Source organism: Danio rerio, chromosome 22, assembly GCF_049306965.1.
Source record: "Danio rerio strain Tuebingen ecotype United States chromosome 22, GRCz12tu, whole genome shotgun sequence".
NCBI lineage: Eukaryota > Metazoa > Chordata > Actinopteri > Cypriniformes > Danionidae > Danio > Danio rerio.
The window spans coordinates 37,920,428-37,943,942 of record NC_133197.1 but is presented as its reverse complement, the minus strand read 5'-3'; the positions used below and the strand labels follow the sequence as shown (position 1 = coordinate 37,943,942).

The 23,515-nt window shown below is 32.5% G+C and overlaps 1 protein-coding gene and 2 long non-coding RNA genes across 15 annotated transcripts in view; 2 read left to right on the top strand and 1 right to left on the bottom strand.

Annotated features, from left to right (window-relative positions):
- The window catches only part of ephb3b (eph receptor B3b), an 86,354-nt gene extending 84,219 nt beyond the window's left edge, over positions 1-2,135 (bottom strand). For 10 of the 11 annotated variants that reach the window (XR_012397312.1, XR_012397313.1, XM_073936264.1 and 7 more), the window contains exon 1: positions 1,567-2,135. Coding sequence is in view for 9 of the 11 variants with exons in the window: in XM_073936264.1 (XP_073792365.1) it covers positions 1,567-1,630 (64 nt within the window). In the remaining 2 variants the exon portion in view is untranslated. 11 annotated transcript variants of the gene reach the window in all.
- Positions 1-23,515, top strand: part of LOC141380251 (uncharacterized) — a 495,770-nt gene that overhangs the window by 447,338 nt on the left and 24,917 nt on the right. The gene's annotated exons all lie outside the window — the stretch shown is intronic.
- LOC141380246 (uncharacterized) overlaps positions 1-23,515 on the top strand; it is a 142,002-nt gene that overhangs the window by 97,517 nt on the left and 20,970 nt on the right. The gene's annotated exons all lie outside the window — the stretch shown is intronic.

Below are 23,515 nucleotides of genomic sequence, written 5' to 3'. Positions count from 1 at the left end.
AGTGTTAGCGGATGAATGTGATGTATCGTCCTTCAATCCTATACAAAACAGGCACTTAATAGCATTATTGATTATTAAATTATTCATTGCAACTCTTTTACTGAAGATTAAGTGTATTATTTCATCAAATTGAATGATATTTGTGTATAATTACTGCCAGTTTGATTGATTTTCGGGAAGAAACTAGATAATAAAATAATTGAGGCCCGTGTGCCTTGCATAAAAGCATATACGCATATTTAATTTCCTGATAAGTTATCGGCCAAGAGTGTAAATCAATAAAGGAAGTTTATTTTAGAAAAACGAACAATACACAGGCTAAACATAACACGCATTTGCAGTAAGAAAATAGACAAATAATTAATTATCTAAACAACCCATTGAACTCCTAACAACCTCCTCGTATTCAATTATTCATTCACCTCACTCAATAAAACATTCAAATAAAATTTAAATAAAGAAGTACAACAATATAGCTTACAATTTAATAAGCAATAGTGTAAGGTGTGCATTAATCCAACAATTACAGTGTAAATACAAAAAGCCAAGCCTTTTAGTCTTAACAAGAAAATTAGTTAGTTACTAATGTTAACTAAACGATAAAAGCGCACTGCGCATTAATAGTAGGCTATAACTCGAATTTAATTAAATAATAAATGCAGTTTCCAAGAATCTCACCGCCAGATACACAAAAGGCAAGTCAGGGCAGCAGTACAAAAAGCAAGTGTTCACGATTTCATGCTTGTCGCCAATTGTATGGTTAAAAATAACGATAATGAAATAAATCGACGTTGTTGTTCTCCCCGAAAAACTATTAAAGCGCCCACTCATTTTCACCTTTATTGGTGTCAAAAGGTCCCCTGCTCTAATGGGGGTCCGTCCTTCGAAGAATTAATTGAATCAAAAGCCAGCTAAACTACTGATCCAAAGTAATTCTAAAATAAATAAACCTATTTTGAATAAATAACTCTCTTTCACACACACACGCATGCACACACCAAGCAAGGCCATATAGCCTAATTGATCCGCAATATGCCTGACATGGGAGAAAATACACAAATGCGGAGCCTAAAATAAAAGGCAAATACTGGGTTATTTATGGAATCCACATTTCGCACAAACTTCTTTCTTGTTTTTCCTTTACAAAAAATAAATAAATAAATAAATAAATAAACAAACATTTTGAGGCATCCTGGATTTGTGTGACTGACAGAGAGACTGTTGAAGTGAGACTCCCTGTAGAGACATTTCCTTAAGGAAAGGCAGAAACTATTGTCTTGGACAAAGAAAATAAACAACAATTAGCAGGCAGAAGTTCTGCAATGTAATTGCATGTGTATTGGTGTCATTCAATGGTCGGACGCATTCCCAAGTGCCTTTAAAGAAATATCGGACCATGCGCGTGTTTCAGCATTAATTAAAACGCGTATTTAGGTTTTTTGTTTTTAAAATCGCCATAATTTACGGCATCCAAAGCGCAACCCCTATAAACGCGCATCAATTTGCCTCCCAGACTCTCCCGACAGAGTTGAAAAGCTCTGCGATTTATTTAATAGGCTCTCTTACCTTCAACAGCCGATGACAGAGGCAGCAAAAAGCCGCATAAAAACAGCAAATAATCCATTGTCATAAACCAGAGACTTCGGACATGAAAGTGGAGCTCCAGGGGGAGATTGTAAAATCCTTCAGACCCTCAGTCCAGCTTCTTTCTCCAACTTCAGACGTCTTCTGTTCGGCTCTGTTTCCATAAACCGCAATCCTCCGAAACGCGCCGTCAATTTCAGCAGAGTTTATGTAATCCCAATGTGCAAAAGATATCTAATAAAGCAGCGCTGAAAGAGGTTTTAAAACTCATCCACCTGGTGTAAATGCTCCATGCATGGGTATTTTTCTTTCTTTCCTTTTTCATCAGTGGAGAGAACATGCGTGTCCGTTTATAGATGTTGCACAGTGAATATCCCTATACGGAGAGCAGTTGCTTAAATGTCCAATCCTCTTCAAATGTCATTCTGCTGTAGTCCGGTAATAAAGCGCATCCAGTGAAATCACCTTATAGCCGCTTTACGCGTAAAATCCCTGAGCGCGGTTCACTGCTGTTTCTCTGCCTTTCCATGTGCGCTGGAATGAAGATCTGCGGCTCTGAAATCAAGGAAAGGGTGAAAGAGGGAGAGAGAAAGGCGGTGGGGGCGGTGTTACGCTCAGAATCAGCTGTCAGTCATTAGGTGGCTCCGCCCACTGTGTAATCCGGCGCGGTTGGCGGGATAAGAGCGCCGCTCGGCGGGAATAAAAGCTAGCATGTTTTCCGTCTATCTCTCTCTTTTTGTGTGTGTGGAAAAGAACAAACCTTATAATATGTTGTTTTACGAACATGTTATGTTACAGTGTGTACATTATAAAGATTATAATCCTAATTGTATTTTCACAACTGCGTATAATTGAGAGGTTTTCCACAGAATGGGCTAATTAGCCTGCGAAGTACAGTAAGTAAAACATGTTTTGCTTAATACTTACATAATTATACCGCTAAATGAGCACTGTGATCTTTTATTAGCAGTAGTAATAGTTTGCTTTAATGGTTTCTAAATTATAGAGAGTAGTTTTAGAGCAGGATAAGGGAATTGTTGAAGGTTTAGCACAAATTGGAGAAACACTTCAGATTAATCTGCCTTTTCTGTCATGAGTGTGTTATAATTTATATTAAACTAATGACACTTTGTTAAAATTTGTTTAACATTAATTGGTTATATGCTGTATTTTCGTGAAGCAAATTTAGTCTTCCGAAAATCAAATGTACAGTATTTTGTTCTGCACATCCTGGTCGTGTTGTGTTTTTATGCAAGAAAAAACGTTTACAAAGATACAATATTAACAAATAGATGAAAAGGGTTGCATAAATAAAATACCAGCTAAAAAAAAAACAAGTTTAAATGATTTTCACTAAGAGTTTTACATGCAATATAATTGTTAGAGTTTTTTAATGAGATCACATATAAATCAAAGCCCTTTCTGAAAATAAAAAAGTAAGGGTGTTTCTTTAAAGATTTTCATTTATGGATGTAAAACTTAGACAAAAACCTATAAATTTATAGTGTACAATGAGAAAGGTCTACATTCAGAGTAACCAAAAAACAAAATTTTGGGGGAAATACAAAAGCTTGGAAATAAAAACTGTTTAATGAAATTGGAAAAATCAACCCAAAATACTTTAATAAGTAAAGTGTACTCCCTAAATAAGTGCACTCTCAAAATAAATGATTTAGTGTTTCATCATATTGAGGACAAAATGAGCATTTAGGGGAAATATTGTTATGAAATTTAGCTAATTTGGTATGTATTGGGTAGCAATTACGAATAATTTTGATTGAGACTAAGATTTTTTTTTTCCAAAGAAGCCAAAACGGTTCCCAATCTATGTCACCTATTATTCCAAAAACCTATGCAAACAGGTAAAGAGATGCGAGAACTATTAATAACTAAGCAAATATCTTTATTCGACATATAACTGAGAAGAGTTTGGTCAACAAAAAGGATTATGTTGTCAAAAATAAAAGAATCTAAAGCTCCTTTGGGGCCAGATTTCACTAAAGGTAGCTATAACACAATCAGGGATTTGACCAAAAACAATGGGATAATCTTTAGGGGGAGTGTTTGTTATACAGTATTTATGTCCCCGCTGCCTCCTTTTCATCTTTTATGAATGTCTGATAAAAGTAGTGGATCAAAAAAAAAATATTGAGACCTCTTTTAAAATATTGGAACTGAATGTTTAAGTTTATTTACTTGTTTTATTTGCTTGGCCTCATTTTCAGCAAATCAAATGTACAGTATGTTGTTCTGTACATCTTGCTCAATTTTTGTCACAAATCTTTCATCCTCATCGCCCCCTTTTCATCTTTTGTGATCGTCTTGTAAAAGTAATGGATTGAAATACATATATTGAGGCCTCTTTTAAAATATAGGATCTAAAAGTTTAATTTATTTACTTGTTTTGAAACTTTAGGTTTATCTTATGCATTACATGCTCAACTTTACATGACAACAAATGAATTAAAGTGCATTCAAAATGACCATGACTATACATCCCTTAATGTTTCTTAATTTTGAAGAATTAAAAAGTGATTTCTTTTGTTAACTTCGATTAGGGCAAATGCCTCTTTCATAAATTCATCTTAATCACAAAGCTGCTTGTATTTTACGTACACTGGCCAAAAACACAAGTTCTCCATCTGATTTAAGCGGATTAAATGAAGTTAAACTGAATTGTTTCATAATCTAGGGCTGCGCTATTGAAAAAATCTGACATTGCCATATTTTGTATTTCTGTGATATATATTGCGATGTGAATCCAGCTTTTATTGGAAAGAATTCTTCATGTTAGATTGATTGGGGTGATTTTGTAGGAGATATGATCTCGAATTATACATAACAAATAACCTAGAAGTATCAATAATTAAAAAATAGCAAAAAATAAAAGTGAATTAGAGTTTTCTGGAGAGTCTAACAGTATTCAGGTACAAATATTGAACAATCCACACTGCATAGTCCTTAGTGTATATGATGTAATCTTTATTAAAGTTATAAACAGTAACTTTTCTTTTGGCTGGATGTTTTAAACTCCAAAATGTTGAAATGTTCACACACACTGTAAAAAGTACTGTGTTAGTGAGGAAAACTTAGGCAATGATAGTGATTTTTACAGTACACTTACAGTACACTACTTATTTATTTATTGTTGTGATGTAAGGTCTTAATCAGTTTTGCATTCTGGATGAAAGTTTTTTAAATATAATTAGTATTTAATACAATATATTCAAACACGGCGCATAATATAATCCTCCTGAGAATAATATAAATGAATACGGCTCTCAACTGTATATATGACTAAATGTAAGCTCAATACTGAGCCTTGATTCCCCCTAAATGTTCTATTTAGTTTTCGCTGACCGCCGATTGCCAATACAAGCAAACGTTTCATATTTCAGATCAAGTTTAGATATTTTAACTGTGCTTGAGAAGTCAGGCGCTTCAGGAGACTGGCGTGCTGTTATGTTTGGCGCTGCTTGTAGCTGAATCTATATTTATAATCTTTGCATGCTGACGTCATTAATTACTTAAACTAAAGCCGTATCATTTTTATTTTGCTTACCGAAGCCGAATGATTAAAAAAATACATAAATTAGATTACATTATACTGTATTTATGCTGAAACTGTATATTTATATTAATAGTGTTATTTTAACAATTTAATCAGGCAAAAAAAAGGGTGTTTGACCTGACGTTAATGTACTGTTAGTAAAAGTATGGATATCCACATTTCTATCACATACAGTTAAAGTCAGAATTATTAGCCCCCCTTTGATTTCTTTCTTTATTTAATTTTTCCCAAATTATGTTTAACAGAGCAAAATTAACAGGAAATTTTCACAATATGTATAATAATATTTTTTCTTCTTGAGAAAGTCTTATTTGTTTTATTTCAGCTAGAATAAAAGCAGTTTTTAATTTTTTAAAAAACATTTTAAGGACATCATTATTAGCCCCTTTAAGCTATATTTTTTTTCAATCGTCTACAAAACAAAGCATCAGTATGACTTGCCTAATTACCCTAACCTGCCTAGTTAACTTAATTAACCTAGTTGACCCTTTAAATGTCACTTTAAGCTGAATAGAAGTGTCTTGAAAAATATCATGGCAAAGATAAGATAAATCAGTTTTTAGAGATGAGTTATTAAAACTATTATGTTTAGAAATGTGTTGAGAAAATCAGCTCTCCGTTAAACAGAAATTGGGGGAAAATAAACAGGGCCGGGGTAATAATTCTGAGTTCAACTGTATTTATTATTTATGAAGCTGCTTTTACTCTGTATGACGGCCCGGGTGAGATTTGATTTATTATGTAGGCAGTGCTTTAATGAAATCGCATGTGCGATCTGAACAAAGGCTGGGTCATGAGAACGAGGATTAGCCGCACACTGAGAAAGTCTTTTAATAAGAATGTTTGTGAGACTAAAAAAAAAAAAAAAAGCATGTGTGCGACGCCATAAATATGAGGTCGAGCTAAAACCCTGACCAAAACTCCAGGGTCTATTTTGCATGAACGGAAAATCCAAGTTAATAAACCGACTGGCTTGTTGCCTTTTGGTTCAGTGTTGTTTTGCAGAACTTTTATTACTTGGTTATTTGTCATTATATGTGAACTGTTTTAAAAAGGTTAAACGTTATTTAAATTGTAGTTTTCATTGAGAACTTTCTCTATTTTATTGTCCCTATGTTAATAACCATTCTGCGTGTTTTATAATAGTCTGTTTTTGGTCAAACAGCGAGATTTCTTAATACATTTTTACTTGTTGGATGTCCATGGAGAGCCTTGAATAAAGAAAAAAAAAAGGACAGACTGTGCACCTGGCATTCATTACAAGCTCAATAAGTAAAGTGGCAGACTTTTTATTGCCATGTGGACATATGGAAATTTCTCAAACTTACACCCGATCCCCTTCCACTGCTGGCCTGCTCAACGCCGCTGCTAACTTTGATGCCGGACTAACAAACACTAGCGCAAAAGCAATGCGACATGAGCATAATGTTTATTCAGAGCGAATGCAGAGAGAAAACAAACATCTGAAGATTAAACACAGGTTCTTCCACTTGTATGACAATAGTTTGGCATCATCTTTCACTTTATTATTATGTGTAAAATCTGATTTCTGAATCTGAATATATACAGTTGAAGTCATAATAATTAGCCACCCTGAATTATTAGCCCCCTGTTTATTTTTATCCTCAATTTCTGTTTAAAGGAGAGCAGATTTTTTTAACACATTTCTACACATAATAGTTTTAATAACTCATCTCTAATAACTGATTTATTTTATCTTTGCCATGATGACAGTAAGTAATATTTGACTAGATATTTTTCAAGACACTTTAATACAGCTTATAGTGACTTTTAAAGGCTTAACCAGTTAAACTCTGCTGTTATTTGGGGATTTCCGCCTGGATTTTGCCTACCCAAATTTAAAAGCTTCCCAAATCCACATGCAGAGGTGTAAATGCAAAAATTCGGTATCATTTTAAAGAAAACCCTTTAAATTTTCATAAAATACTATTTAAAGTGTTTAAAATATCTGTATATGTTGTCTGTGTTATAATAAATCCTTAAAAAAAGAGGCGCTTTTTATATATATTTTTTTATAAACTTAAATTTAAAAGTGTACCTTTTAGGTTCTGTGTGGTCTAGGGTGCTGTAATTAATTTTGGTGGTTCCTGCACATGTCTGTAATCATAGAAAAAAAGAAAATGTCTCCACCATAATCTATGCAAAAGTTATTTTACTCCAACTGATGAGAGGTGCCGTACAAGCCACTGGAATCGATTATTGTTTTCATATTTCACTATTCGTTTGTTTGATCAAACATAATTCACTGTGTTTGGAGCACGTCAGACATATAAAAGGATTACTTATGCACATCACCTCAAAAACAGAGGGGAAATAGCCCTGAAGTGCACAGCATAAGGTAAGAGATGACAGCTGTCTGTGCTATCTGGGGCTGCTTATTGATCATAAATGTATTGTTTTCACTCCTGCGCCATAAAAACACCGCGATTCATTCGACAACTGTTTAATATGTGAATATAATTCAGTAAAAAAATGCTAGAACTGTATGAGCACCGGCAGGAGCTTTCATTTGAGCTATAGCTTGTACATGTGTCATATATGAACCATGAAAAATACTCAGCTCGGGTATTCAAAATACTGTGTATTTAAGTGTAAATAAGTTTTGTATAGTAGTATAAAAACCAAAGTGATGCATATGTGCATAAAATATAGATTCTACACTTTCAAACGAAACCACTTAAGGTGGTCTGGTGCAATGCTAGCCCTTAAAATCTTAAAGTGAAAGTCGATGACGTCGCAGAGTTTAAATGGTTAACTAGGTTAATTAGGTTAACTAGGCAGATTAGGGTAATTAGGCAAGTCATTGTATAACGATGGTTTGTTCTGTAGACTATCGAAAAAAATATATATAGCTTAAAGGGGCTTAATAATTTTGTCAAAATGGTGTTCGAAAAATTAAAAACTGCTTTTATTCTAGCCGAAATAAAACAAATAAAACTTTCTCCAGAAGAAATAATATTATCAGACATACTGTGAAAATTTCCTTGCTCTGTTAAACATCATTTGGGAAATAGTTAAAAAATTCAAAGGAAGGCTAATAATTCTGACTTAAGCTGTATATACATATATATTTTTTTTAAAAATAACAAATTACTGTTTAAAGATTATCTGTTTAGTTCAGTTTGATAATACCGAGCATACTGTCCTTTTTTACAGAACAAAGACGCTGTTATAGTGTAAGTTACTGTCTGTGGAAATGTTGTTTACATCATTGCTCAGGCATCTAGGTTTGGAGGCAACGTGCTAATTAGCACCTCAGCACCTCCAGAAAACCCCCCTTAATCACTGCTGTCACACAGCTTTCTATCTGCGTAACTGTACTGATCTTGGTTGTGTTCATCATCACACACACGCACACACATATACACACACTCACCTGACATGTATGGACTGCATGACAGGTTTCAGCCTTTTAAAGTCCAGCCTTTGGAAATGTTTTGTCTCTCAGAACAAAACCTACTATAATTGCTTACCACAGGGAGCAGGATATGCCGCTGCAAACAAACAGCAATGATACACTTCTCAGAAATCAACACTTCAGTATTCTGATTTGTGCCAAATGTTTACTTAAAGCCATATTGGATGCATAATATAATACTATACAATAAAATATATACAAAATAATTCAATAAATATAATAATAATAATAATAATAATAATAATAACATACAAAAATATAACAACAACAATAATAATAATTATTATTATTATTATTAATAACAACAACAATAATAATAATAATAATTATTATTATTATTATTATTATTATTATTATTATTATTATTAATGTATTATTATCTTCATCATCATCATCTACCGCTACTTATTATCATCAGTTATTTACAAAGTGACCTACAAATGTACAAATAAGTGAGCTGTACATTATATAATGAAATATATTATAATATAATTAATATAATATAATACTATATATTTACAAGGGATATAACATTTAATTAATATAACATTATTTGAGTCCAAATTAAAATATATAAACATAAATATAATATAAATAAAATAAAATATAAAATATATTAATAATATAATACACAATTTATGATAACATATGTATAATGACATATGTTATGCTAGGTATTTAAACAATTAAAGAGCTGGATATGTAGAGAAAATCTATATATGTCTTTTAGAACACTTAGGATATTATTATTTGTTTGTTTATTTATTTTTAGCTTTTGTTGTTGGTTCTGGGCCTTCAGTTTTCATTTATTTATAAATTATTAATTTATTTATTGTTTGTCTCTGGACTATAAGTTTTTTTTATACATTTACTGTTTCTGAGCTTTTTTAATTCATTTATTTTTTTATGTTTTTTATTTATTTAAAATGTATTTATTATTTATATATTGTGTTTGTTTGTTTCTAGGCAGATTATTTATTATTTTTTATTTAAAATGCATTTGTTATTTGTTTGTTTGTTTATGGGCTTTCAGATTTTATTTATTTGCTTTTTTGTTTGTTTGTTTGTTTGTTGTTTCTGGGCTTTCAGTTTGTATTTATTTATTAATACTTTTTTCTATTAATTAATTTGTTTTTTATTTATTTGTTTATTAATGTATTTATTTTTTATTTATTTGTTTATTAATTTATTTATTTGTTGTTTACCGGCATTCAGACTGTATTTATTTATTAATTTTTTATACTTATTTATTTATTTATTTGTTGTTTCTAAACTTTATTTATTTATTTTAATTATTTGTATTATTTTGCTTGTTTTATGTTGTTTATTATTATTATTTATTTAAAATTCATTATTTATTTATTTATTTATTTTGTTGATTTGTTTCTGGCCTTTTACATTTAACTCATTTTATGTATTATTATTTATTTATTATGTGTTTGTTATTTATTTATTTATTATTTTGTTTGCTTGTTTGTTTCTGGGCTTTATTTCTTAAATGTGTTATTTGTTGTTTCTGAGATTTCATATTTTATTTATTTGTTCATGTATGTATGTATGTATGTATGTATGTATGTATGTCTGTATCATTCATTTTCTTTTTGGCTTAGTTCCCTTATTAATCTGGGGTCACCACAGCAGAATGAACCGCCAACTTATCCAACATATGTTTTACGCAGCAAATGCCTTTCCAGCTACAACCCATCACTGGGAAACACCCATACAAACTCATTCACACACGCATACACAACAGAAACTTTTAGCTTACCCAATTCATCCATACCACATGTGGACTGTGGAGGAAACCAGAGCACCAGGAGGAAACTCACACGAACAAGGAGAACATGCAAACTCCACACAGAAATGCCAACTGACCCAGCCGAGGCTTGAACCAGAAACATTCATTCATTCATTCATTTTCTTGTCGGCTTAGTCCCTTTATTATTCCGGAGTCTCCACAGTAATATGAACCGCCAACTTATCCAGCACGTTTTTTTTATGCAGCGGATGCCCTTCTAGCCGCAACCCATCTTTGGGAAACTTCCACACACACTCATTCACACACACACACAAACTCATACACAACAGACAATTTAGCTTACCCAATTCACCTGTACCGCATGTATTTGGACTGTGGGGGAAACCGGAGCACCTGGAGGAAACCCACGCGAAGGCAGGGAGAACATGCAAACTCCACACAGAAAAGGCAACTGAGCCGACGCTTGAACCAGCAACTCAACGACCTTCTTGCTGTGAGGCGACTGCACTGCGTACTGCGCAAACCAGAAACATGTATTTATTTATTTTTAAAATTATTACCTTAACATATACTACTAATCTATATAAGCAAAGAGCTTTGTGCTGGGACGCCAAATACCTCTAAAAGCCAAATAATCCAATGACGAATCTGCACAAGAATCTAAATATAAACCCAAAAACATGGATCTCCTTCTGCTTCTCCTTCAGCCCAGTCTAAACCAGCGATAAACCAGTAACTCTTAACAGCACAGGTCAATGTCAGAAGAGCGATGGCGGCTCACTTTCATTTCCAAATGCGTTTCTTATAGGAGCTGTGTATTATTACAGGATTGAGGTGATGCAGAGGTCAGGAGAGTTGATAAGTTTCTCATCCAGAAAAGTCCATTACATGTAAGCGTATTAAAAGCCCATCTGCCATCAGCGGATATTGCCTTCATGTTTTCAACATAACAGTGGAGAAAACACTACAGTCAAAGTTTAGGATTAAGATGATCAGTTTTTAAATGTGTTTCTCTAATCTGCTCACACTGAAAAAAACTTCTAAACACATTTGTAAAAAATTGCAGTAAATTGTTAGAGCTAATATTTTTTTCTCAACTTTATATCTTAGAATATCTTTTTCTTAACTTTGGTTTAATTATTTGGTATAACATCAAAGTTTAATTACAATGACTGATATTTAATACTTAATATTACTAATATATATATATATATATATATATATATATATATATATATATATATATATATATATATATATATATACAGTTGAAATCAGAATTATTAGCCCCCTTTTGATTTTTTTTTTGATTTTTTAAATATTTCCCAAATGAAGTTTAACGGAGTAATGAAATTTTCACAGTATGTCTGATAATATTTTTTTCTTCTGGAGAAAGTCTTATTTGTTTTATTTCGGCTAGAATGAAAGCAGTTATTAATTTTTTAAAAACCATTTTAAGGACAAAATTATTAGCCCCTTTAAGCTATTTTTTTTTCTCGATAATCTACAGAACAAACCATCGATATGAAATAATTTGCCTAATTACCCTAACCTGCCTAGTTCACCTAATTAACCTAGTTAAGCCTTTAAATGTCACTTTAAGCTGTATAGAAGTGTCTTGAAAAACATCAAGTAAGATATTATTTACTGTCATCATGTCAAAGATAAAATAAATCCGTTACTAGAAATAAGTTTTTAAAACTATTATGCTTAGAAATGTGCTGAAACAAACTTCCCGCCATTAAACAGAAATTGGTGAAAAAAATAAACAGGGGCGCTAATATTCCAGGGGGGCTAATAATTCTGACTTCAACTGTATATATATATATATATATATATATATATATATATATATATATATATATATATATATATATATATATATATATATATTAGGGCTCAAAATCCCCCGAAATTTCATCTATGTGACCTCAAAATATATTTGGGAGCATTTGTGTGAGTGAATAAAATTGTTAAAAACATGTCAACTTGCTGCAGTAAACAAAGCCAAGTCCGTAATGCTTGCCCCGCCTTCGCACTCTTCTTATTGGCCCACCACTGCTCTAGCACTGAAATATCAGCTGTCAATCACTCAGTCAATGCCTTCTGGCTTGGGATGACAGACAGAGCTACTACCGCGAAAAAAGGTAAATCGCTGAAGATGAGAATGAAGATAACAAAGACAGATTTTGTTTTAGAAACCATCTAAAGTTACAAATAATGACACATCTTACTAGTGACCACGTGCTGAATGTTAATCCACCATCTACACTTTTCCAAGAGTGGATAAAAGACTTCCATCGGCTTCAAGTCTGCCATGAAAAGTCTGTAGGTTGGAATTTTCAGGTAACTGTTTGTCACCTCTAGCACAAGAGCTTCTGTTTAATCCTTCATATAATCACCAGATGCTGTCCGCCGTGCAAGTGGCAGCTATATGTAAAATTTAACACCACATACACCCCATCGCAAACGGGCTTACACTGAATAAATTAATATGGCTACTCATAAAAAGACCGATATTGTTATTCACATGACGTATGCATATAATGAGGTTCAGTATATGTCAAAAGCATCAGTGCAATATCAGACAGCACCCGTGAGGACAGCACAGTTATATCGTTAACAGATTCATTCATGTCCAGCAGTGCGTGCAGGGCCGGTGAGTGCTCCGTGTATGCTTTGGTCACTCAGTTATGTTATAAAAATGTATTTTCTTGTGATAGCAGAATTTCGTTGAGACATATTTTCCTTAAGCTTGCATATATATATATATATATATATATATATATATATATATATATATATATATATATATATATATATATATATATATATATTCATATATATATATATATTCATATATATATATATATATATATATATATATATATATATATATATATATTCATATATATATATATATATTCATATATATAAATTTATATATATATATATATAAATATATATATATATATATATATATATATATATATATATATATATATATATATATATATATATTTATATATGTATATATATATATATATATATATATATATATATATATATATATATATATATATATATATATATATATATATTCATTTATTGCATGTTAGTTTGATTACTGTTGATTTCAAACGCAATAAATATGTTTGTATAAATCTTGTAGTAACGGTGCTTATAATTTGTGGGTGTGACTAAATTTTGGCTGATGTGCCTAAATTTTTAAAGTTAAGAGCACCGGTGCTACCAAGCAAAAAGGTTAATTTCGAGCCCTGTGTGTGTGTGTTTATATATATATATATATATATATATATATATATATATATATATATATATATATATATATATATATATATATATATATATACATTTATTAATGATGAATTTTCAGCTTCAATACTTCAGTCTTGAAAGTCACATGATCCTTCAGAAATCACTCTAATATTAATTATTATTATTAATATTAATTATTATTATTAATATTATTGGTATTAATGATTTAAAAAAACAACAATGACTTGAGTAATAATTTAATTTGAAACTCATTTAAAATCCCAGACGTTGTCCCCGCGAGTGTCTCAGATCTCTCTTTAGCACTCGGCAAACTCTAGAAATCTGCGTTTGCTCTGGTTTAAATTAGCGTCATGCTACTTCGAACATGCTACCTCACGGCTGGGCAGCGGGCGATCAAACCACCCGTATTTCAGATAATGGAAACCAGAGTCCCTGGTCATGTTTTGAGGGTGATTTTTACCAAAAAACGTCCTCATGTTGATGGACTAATACATGCATTCAGGAGGAAGAAGAAGAAATCCCGACATGACAAAACCTCCACACACTCCGTCATTGTTTTCTGCCTGTGAGTGTCTGAGTGCTTTTTGAGGCGCGCATTAATCTTGTTTTAGATCCTTTCATAGTGAACACCTGGAGGGATTGAGCAATGCTTATAAATGTGGTCCAAATGCAGATAAAGTTCATCACTGATGCAAAAATAAATAAATAAATAAATAAATAAATAAATAAATAAATTAAGAGTTTATAGTGCCAGAAAAAATCCAGCTTTCTGGAAATACTGAGGAGGAGCAGAGCTCTACATCTTAACCAGTTATGTTTTATTTATTTACTCTATTTATTTAGTTTACTTGTGTTTATTGTATTTACTTTTTATGAGTAGCTATTTACTTTTATTCATTTATTTATTTAGTTGTTGTTTCTGGGTTTTCATATTTTATTTAATTATTTATTTACTTTCATTTATTTTACTTACTTTTATTTACTTGTATTTATTTATTAAAATTTTTTTGTCTGTTGTTTGTTTCTTGGTTTTAGATTTTTTTTATTCATTCATTCATTCATTCATTCATTCATTCATTTGTGTGTGTGTGTGTGTGTGTGTGTGTGTTTGTGTCTTATGCTTTTGTTAGGCTATTTATTTTATTCAAAGACACAAAAGTTGTAATATTAATAATAATATTTACAGCCCCATTAGTTGACTTTACAAAGTGCGTAAACCTGTTATTTTAAAGCGATTAGTTGACTTCATTTAAATAAGTAAACCCGTTGCTCTTAAAGCGATTACTTGACTTTACAAAGTGCATAAACCCTTTACTTTTAAAGCAATTAGTTGACTTCACTGCAAAAAGTGAGTAATTCTGTTGCTTTTAAAGCGATTAGTTGACTTTACTGTAAAAAGTGAGTAAAGCTGTTGCTTTTAAAGCAATTAGTTGACTTTACTGTAAAAAGTGAGTAAAGCTGTTGCTTTTAAAGCAATTAGTTGACTTTACTGTAAAAAGTGAGTAAATCTGTTGCTTTTAAAGCGATTAGTTGACTTTACTGTAAAAAGTGAGTAAACCTGTTGCTTTTAAAGCGATTAGTTGACTTTACTGTAAAAAGTGAGTAAATCTGTTGCTTTTAAAGCGATTAGTTGACTTTACTGTAAAAAGTGAGTAAATCTGTTGCTTTTAAAGTGATTAGTTGACTTTACTGTAAAAAGTGAGTAAACCTGTTGCTTTTAAAGCGATTAGTTGACTTTACTGTAAAAAGTGAGTAAACCTGTTGCTTTTAAAGCGATTAATTGACTTTATACGCAACAGGTTTCTCACTGTTTTACATTAAAGTGATTATTGACTTTAAAAGCAACCAGTTCATTCGCTTTTTTAAAAGCGATTAGTTGACCTAACATTAAACAAGTTTGGTAAAGCGGTTGCTTATTAAAGCGATTAGTTGACTTTACTGTAAAATGTGAGTAAACCTGTGGCTTTTAAATCGATTCGTTAACTTTACTTAAAGTGAGTAAACCTGTTGCCAAATGATTGCTTTTTACAGTGTTAAAACAAACAATTACTCTAATGAAAATGCATTTTTCTTTTAAAAATTTGAAATGGAAAGTGCATAAAATAATGTCTGTCAGAGTCTGTCAAATATTACGGTGTTTTTCTTTTTTCTTTTTTTTTTTCCTAAGCAGAAGTGCTTTGCTTAAAGATTACATTTGGAAGTCGTTATATAAATTATTTTTTTTATTCTAATTGTCTAATTAGTAAAATGTTCCCCTATAAAAAAAAAATCCAAGCTCAAATACACTACACTGAACTTTAAAGTGGTTCACATCATGCCATTATTTGACTTGCATGTTTATTCGCCAGACAGATAAATGTACAACACATGTAATCATTTAGTTATAATATTAATGTTGTAGTTAATGTTGAAGAGTTAGTTACAATAGTCCCCCCCCCCCCCCCCCCCCCCCATCCTCTGGCAAACAAGATATAAATTAATTTTAAATTAAGCAATGATTAAAGGAAGACAGGGCTTTCATTCATTTTAACATCTTAAGTTTGTGTCTTGGGAAAAGTGATGAAATACTTTGAAATAAGTAATACGTGACTAGAATACAGCACCAGAAATCACACAGAATGGAGGAAAACTGATATCATCTGAGATTCATATAATGAGTAAATGCAATGGCATTGGACATAATGCATGTTATAACAATAATGGCATGTTTCTACAACAATAACAGTAATCTATTTATAATAACCTGCTAATTTAAGGTGAGGCATCATAGATCATCTATTTATTCATCTATCCATTCATCTATTAATCCATTCCTCCATCCATTCATTCATTCAGTCACCCATCAATTCAGTATTAATCATACATTCATTCATCCAGCCATCCATTATTCTTTCATTCATCAAGCCATCTATTCATTATTCATTATTCAATTATCATCCATCCATCCATCCTTCAATTCATCTATTATTCAATAATTCATCCATCTAGCCATCCAATCATTATTCATTCATCCATTAATCGTTCAGTCATTCCTCCAGCCATCCAACTGTTATTCATTCATTCATTAATCCATCCATTATTGTATTCATCCATTTATCCATCTATTGATTTGTTAATTCATCCATCCATTGTTCATTTAAACACTCATTTATATAGCCATCCAAGCATTTATTCATTCTTTCATCCATCCATATTTCATTCATCCATCCTTCTATTATCCATTTATTAACCAGGCATTCAAGCATTATTCATCCATCCATCCATCCATGCATCCATCCATCCATCCATCTATTATTTATTAATAGTCCATCTGTCTGTCATCCATCCATCCATCCATCCACCCATTCATTCATTCATTCATTCATTCATTCATTCATTCATTCATTCATTCATTCATTCATTCATTCATTTATTCATAAATCCAGCCATATATTCATTCATTGTTCATTCAAACATTTATCCAGCCATCCAACCATTATTCATTCATTCATCCAGCCATCCATTAATATATTATTTATTTATCCATAAATTATTAATTCATTCATCCAGCCATCCAAACACTATTCATCCATCTATCATCCATCCATCCATCCATCATCCATTCATCCATCCATCTATTATCCATTAATTCATTAATCCAGCCATCCAACCATTATTCATCCATCCATCCATCCATCCATCCATCCATTCATTCATCCAATTTTTACTCGTTATTCATTCCTTTGTTCATCCATTAATCCAACTACTATTCATTCATTCATTCGTTGGTTCGTTCGTTAAATCATCCATCCTGCCAGCCAGCCAGCCAGCCAAGCATTATTCATCCATCCAATATAAATGATTAAAAATGAATAATAATAATAATGTAAATTACAAATATTGCCTTATTTGCATATCCAAATATAATGCAACACGATAATACAAAACAATGCAAAAAGGTTGCAAATCTTACTGTAATCTCCAAAGTATGATCAAAAAGTTGATCATACTTATATTGAATAACTAAAAGATTGCGTTACATTCTAAAAGCTAAAATAACTCCAAACCAAAACATTATTACCAGATTTATCTAATACGTGATGTGCCAGTCCATCCTGCGTGTACATTTTGAAATCTGTAACACACACACACATCTGTTAGCATCAGGCTTCTGGCCCCACATTCAGGGATTAGCATGGAAACTATGCTTCATATCAGTTGTAGAATGTGTGGCCTGTAAATCTCACTGGAGCGTGTTGTGACACTGAGATCCAGCCCCCGAAAAAAGGGTGAGATTCCTGCGAGAGGAGGTAATCTATATGAACACACACACACAGGCACTCTACTTCTACAGGTGCTGGAGACAGGCTGACAGAGAGCCATCAATCAAATAGAGAAGATCAACCGCTCGCAGCTGATAGAAAACTGACAAAACATATATCAGAGATAAACCTGCCCTTCAGCAGCACAACTACATGAACATAGCGGAAAACAACTTTAGATTGAAGTTTAGTTGAAGTGCAGCTACAACTTTATTAACCACTTGCCAACGGCTATAGCATTTTTTTTCCCTGCCATTTGTAAATGTAAAGTTCAGCAAAAAAAAAATAAATTAAAAAAAAAAAAAAAAAAAAAAAAAAAAAAAAATATATATATATATATATATATATATATATATATATATATATATATATATATATATATATATATATATATATAATAATTATTAGTGGTGGGCCGTTACTGCCGTTAATGTGCCATGTTAACGTGAGACTTATCGCGCGATAAAAAAAATATCCCCGTTAATCTATTCTCAAAGTTGGGTTGGGAGCTGGGTCTATTTTACAAAAGCTATGATGACTTCACCTTGATATTTTAGCGCGGATGTATACTTGACCCGTGAGCCGTCTGACAAAAAAGTGCAGAATGCCCTTCTGGATCTTTCACTTACTTCGAAGACACTACTGACTATGCTTACATGAACGTCAGTAATCTATTTACCTTAATAGACAATAATATAATTAAGTGGGTTTACGTGAAGCGCTTTCATGTAAGAGTTTCCTATAATTCTGGGTGATTTTAACAGCAGTTTCGCATTCACTCGTATACATTTCATTCATGCCCCCATGACAAATGGGTATTAGACGCAAATGAGGAATAAGGACTGGTGAGAGTGTTGTGGAATTTAATCACGCACGCCAAATGGAAAGAAAAAACCTTTGCATTTTGCGATGTGTGTTTGTGTGAATCTTGTGGGAAAGTATGACGAAAGTCCTACATGACGGTAATAGTTTGATTGCGCTGTTTACTTCAATAATGCCACTAATATCTGCATACTCCACGTCTTCATTTCTGTTTAGTTCAGTTATGACTTTAGTCGGATTAAGGTCATCAAAAATGGCTGTTTGGAGCTTATGTAGGCCTACAGTTCAACATTCATGTTTAACTGAATACACAGCTAGTAAACGCAAGTACATCTTATTGAACGTCATTTATTTTCATCACCATTTATCATAGTAGAACAGTTTCTCAAGCAGTTTGTGATGCATTTTGGAAACAGGAGATGAGCCCCTGCTCTAATGCGCCACCTGGCTTGAGAAACCCGTTCTCAAAGACTTTAGATATTTAGTCACTATTAAGATATTTAGTCATTATTTGGGTGGCACACATAATCTGAATGCCTTCGACAGAATTTAAATGAGCCATTTTAATCTAGATGAATCTAGATTAATTCCAAGATTACAGTGAGAATAATCTAGATTAAAGAAATTAATCTATGCCCACCTGTAATATTAACATATGCAGTTGAAGTCAATATTATTAGCCCTCCTATTATTTTTGTTTAACAGAGCCAGGAATTTTTCTTCGTATGGTAGATAATACTCCGTATGGTAGATAATTAACTTTTTTTAAACACACTTTAGTGGCAATATTATTAGCCTCCTAAGCATTTTTTTTTCAATTGTCTAAAAAACAAACCACTGGCAAGCTGCGGTCACACTGGACTTTTCTTCCCATAGACTTCCATTCATACGCACGAAAATGCGGCAGACAGGAAACGTAAGATCGTGGGTCAAGGAAGTTCAAGCTTGGTAAACTCTGACAAGCGAAATCGCATCATATGAATGCATGAGACCAATCGAAAATCAAAACATGCTCTCCCTGGAGAGAAATTTAAAACTCAAACTCTAGTGTGACTGTGGCAATGTACAATGACTATACTAATTACCCTAACCTGGGGTACGTTTCCCAAACAACGATGTAACTCGTGGCTGCACTCTCATGGTACGATGCATCATTTGGGAAAAGAACAATGTAGTGACGAGTTTTTCCCAAAACTTTAGTTTCTCTGTCACAGATCCATTGTTTGTAATACGTTAGTAATAACATAAAATGCCCATTATCTATCTATCTATCTATCTATCTATCTATCTGTCTGTCTGTCTGTCTGTCTGTCTGTCTGTCTGTCTGTCTATATATATATATATATATATATATATATATATATATATATATATATATATATATATATGGTAACACATTACAATAACTACACACTGAACCATTTATTAAGCAGTAGTATCTAGTGAATTCATTATTAGTTAAGCATTAACTCAACATTAATAAATGTTTGTAGGCAGTTTTATTTATAAGTCATTCATAAAGCATAAATAATCCTTTATTTATAAATAAATAATACTTTAATCCTTAATAATAAATAATACTTTAATCCTTAATAAAACTTTAGATTAGGTCACAAAACTGGATGTAATTGAGTTAACAAAGCTTTTTTTTACCATACATAGTAACCATTACTAAATGCCTGATTAATAAGATATTCATTCATTTTCTTGTCAGCTTAGTCCCTTTATTAATCCGGGGTCGCCACAGCAGAATGAACCGCTAACTTATCCAGCAAGTTTTTAAAAAGCGGATACCCTTCCAGCCGCAAACCATCTCTGGGAAAATTAATAAGATATATAAATGTTAATTTTTAATAGTTTGTTAATCGTTTACTAACTCATTCTGAACGATCTTAAAAACCTCCAACTACTCATGAAAACAAATAGTTTGTAAATAATGCGATACTTAATTTATTAATGAAAAATCAACCAGTCACAAATGATGAAAGAAAAATTATTGAGCACATTATAAATGTGGTTATAAGTCAAGAATACATTTGTAGCTGCAGTTATAAACCGCTTACTAACATTTATCATTGTAGAGTTAATGCTGAATGGATAATGAATTCACTAGATGCTAATGCTTAATAAATGATTCATAGTGTGTAGTTATTATAAAGTGTTACTATATAAATTGAAATATATTTAAATGTAAATATTATAATTATTTAAATAAAAATCGATTTTTTCCATTTTAAATCCCTTAAAACCACTTTTATTATTTTTTTCAAGGTTTTGAAATTTAATTAAAACATTGCTATTAATATATAAAATACTAAAAATATTTTCAGAATATTGTATATATATATATATATATATATATATATATATATATATATATATATATATATATATATATATATATATATATACAATATTCTGAAAATATTTTTAGTATTTTATTAAATATAAAAATATTTAAATGTAAATGTAATAAATAATTAAACAAAAATATATACATTTAAAGGCGACGCAGTGGCCCAGTAGGTAGTGCTGTCGCCTTACTGCAAGAAGTTTGCTGGTTAGAGCCTCAGCTTTAGTTGGCGTTTTTGTGTGGAGTTTGCATGTTCTCCCTGTGTTTGCGTGGGTTTCCTCCGGGTGCTCTGGTTTCCCCCACAGTCCAAAGACATGCGGTACAGGTGAATTGGGTAGGCTAAATTGGCCGTAGCGTATGAGTGTGAATGAGTGTGTGTGGATGTTTTCCAGAGATGGGTTGCAGCTGGAAGGGCATCCGCTGCGTAAAACTTGATGGATAAGTTGGCAGTTCATTCCGCTGTGCTGACGCCAGATTAATAAGAGAACTAAGTCTAAAAGAAAATGAATGAATGATTAAATATTTAAAATCTATTAAAATATTATCACTATTATATATGATTTTGAATATTATTGAACTTTATTATATTGGTTGTATTAATCTATGCAATAACATGAATTTAAAGTATAAAAATAGAACACATTTAATTAATAAATATATTTTATTTTAATAGATCTATGCAAAAGTGTTGCAGAAACCAATGCAAAGTTTCCTCTAACATTCAATATAACATTCAGCAGTGTCTCTGCCAAACTCATGCATAAAGCAACTCAAGGAAGCCAATTTAAAACTTCAGCTTGAACCTGCAATATTTTAAGAGTGTCAGACGGAAAGAGGAAACAGACGCCCTCTAATAAAAGTTTTATTTGTCAAAACTGACATCATGCTCCCTGCAGATTGGGTGTATTTGTTGACTGAATGAGCTGGTACACTTTTGGCCCTGTTTTCTCCAATGATGTCACATGACAGATTGAGCGGCTCTGGGTTTGGCATTTCTCGCTGTCGACACGCTGCTAGTAAACACTGGGCTTCTTTCAGCTGCTCTGACACTTCCAGACCAATGCCTGCTATCATCCTGAACACTGCTCTTTAAAAACTGAGCAGAGGAACAGCTGAGAACTGACAATACCAGCCACCATTCCACATCCTTCACTTCAATACTGCTACTGTGTTCTGTGTGGTTACTAGGGATGGGGTTGCTACGGCAATCTGGATCGTTGTTAGGAAGTTGCCAGGGTATTCTGTGTGGTCACGAGGGTGTTGACAGGGCGTTACTAGGATCAACTGTGTGGTTACTGGGTTTTTGGTTGCAAGGACATTCTGGGTGTTTGCTTGAAGTTTGCTAGGATGTTGCTATGCATTTGCTAGGGTTTTCGTTGTGGTTACTAGTGCCAACTGTGTGGTTACCATGCTTTTGGTCACAAGGACATTATTGGTGGTTGCTTGAAGTTTACTAGGATGTTGCTATTTGGTTTCTAAGGTATTCTGTGGGGTCACTGGAGTGTTGTCAGGCAGTTATTTTGGTATTCTGTGTGGTTTCTAGGCTTGTGGTTGCAAGGACATTATGGGTCATGATGTGTTCTTTGCAATAGGATGTTGTTCTGTGGTTTCTAGAATGTTGCCATATGGTTTCTAGGGTGTTGCTATGTGGTTGCTAAGGTATTTTGTGTGGTCATGAGGGTGTTGTCAGGCAGTTACTAGGGTCAACTGTGTGGTTACAAGGCTTGTTGTTGCAAGGACATGAGTATTTGCTTGACGTTTGCTAGGATGTTGCTATGTTGTTGCTAGGGTGTTCTGTGTGGTCACTAGGGTGCTGTTAGACAGTTACTAGGTTTAACTGTGTGGTTACTAGGCTTGTGGCCACAAGGACATTATGGGTGGTTGCTTGAAATTTACTAGGATGTTGCTATGTGGTTTCTAAGGTGTTACTATGTGGTTGCTAGGGTATTCTGTGTGGTCACTGAGTTGTTGTCAGGCAGTTATTTTTGCATTCGGTGAGGTTTTGAGGCTTGTTGCAAGGACATTATGGGTCATGATGTGTTCTTTGCAATAGGATGTTGTTCTGTGGTTTCTAGAATGTTGGCATATGGTTTCTAGGGTGTTGCTATGTGGTTGCTAAGGTATTTTGTGTGGTCATGAGGGTGTTGTCAGGCAGTTACTAGGGTCAACTGTGTGGTTACAAGGCTTGTTGTTGCAAGGACATGAGTATTTGCTTGACGTTTGCTAGGATGTTGCTATGTTGTTGCTAGGGTGTTCTGTGTGGTCACTAGGGTGTTGTTAGACAGTTACTTGGTTTAACTGTGTGGTTACTATGCTTGTGGTGGCAAGGACATTATGGTTGGTTGCTTGAAGTTTGCTACGGTCTTGCTATGTAGTTGCTAGGGTA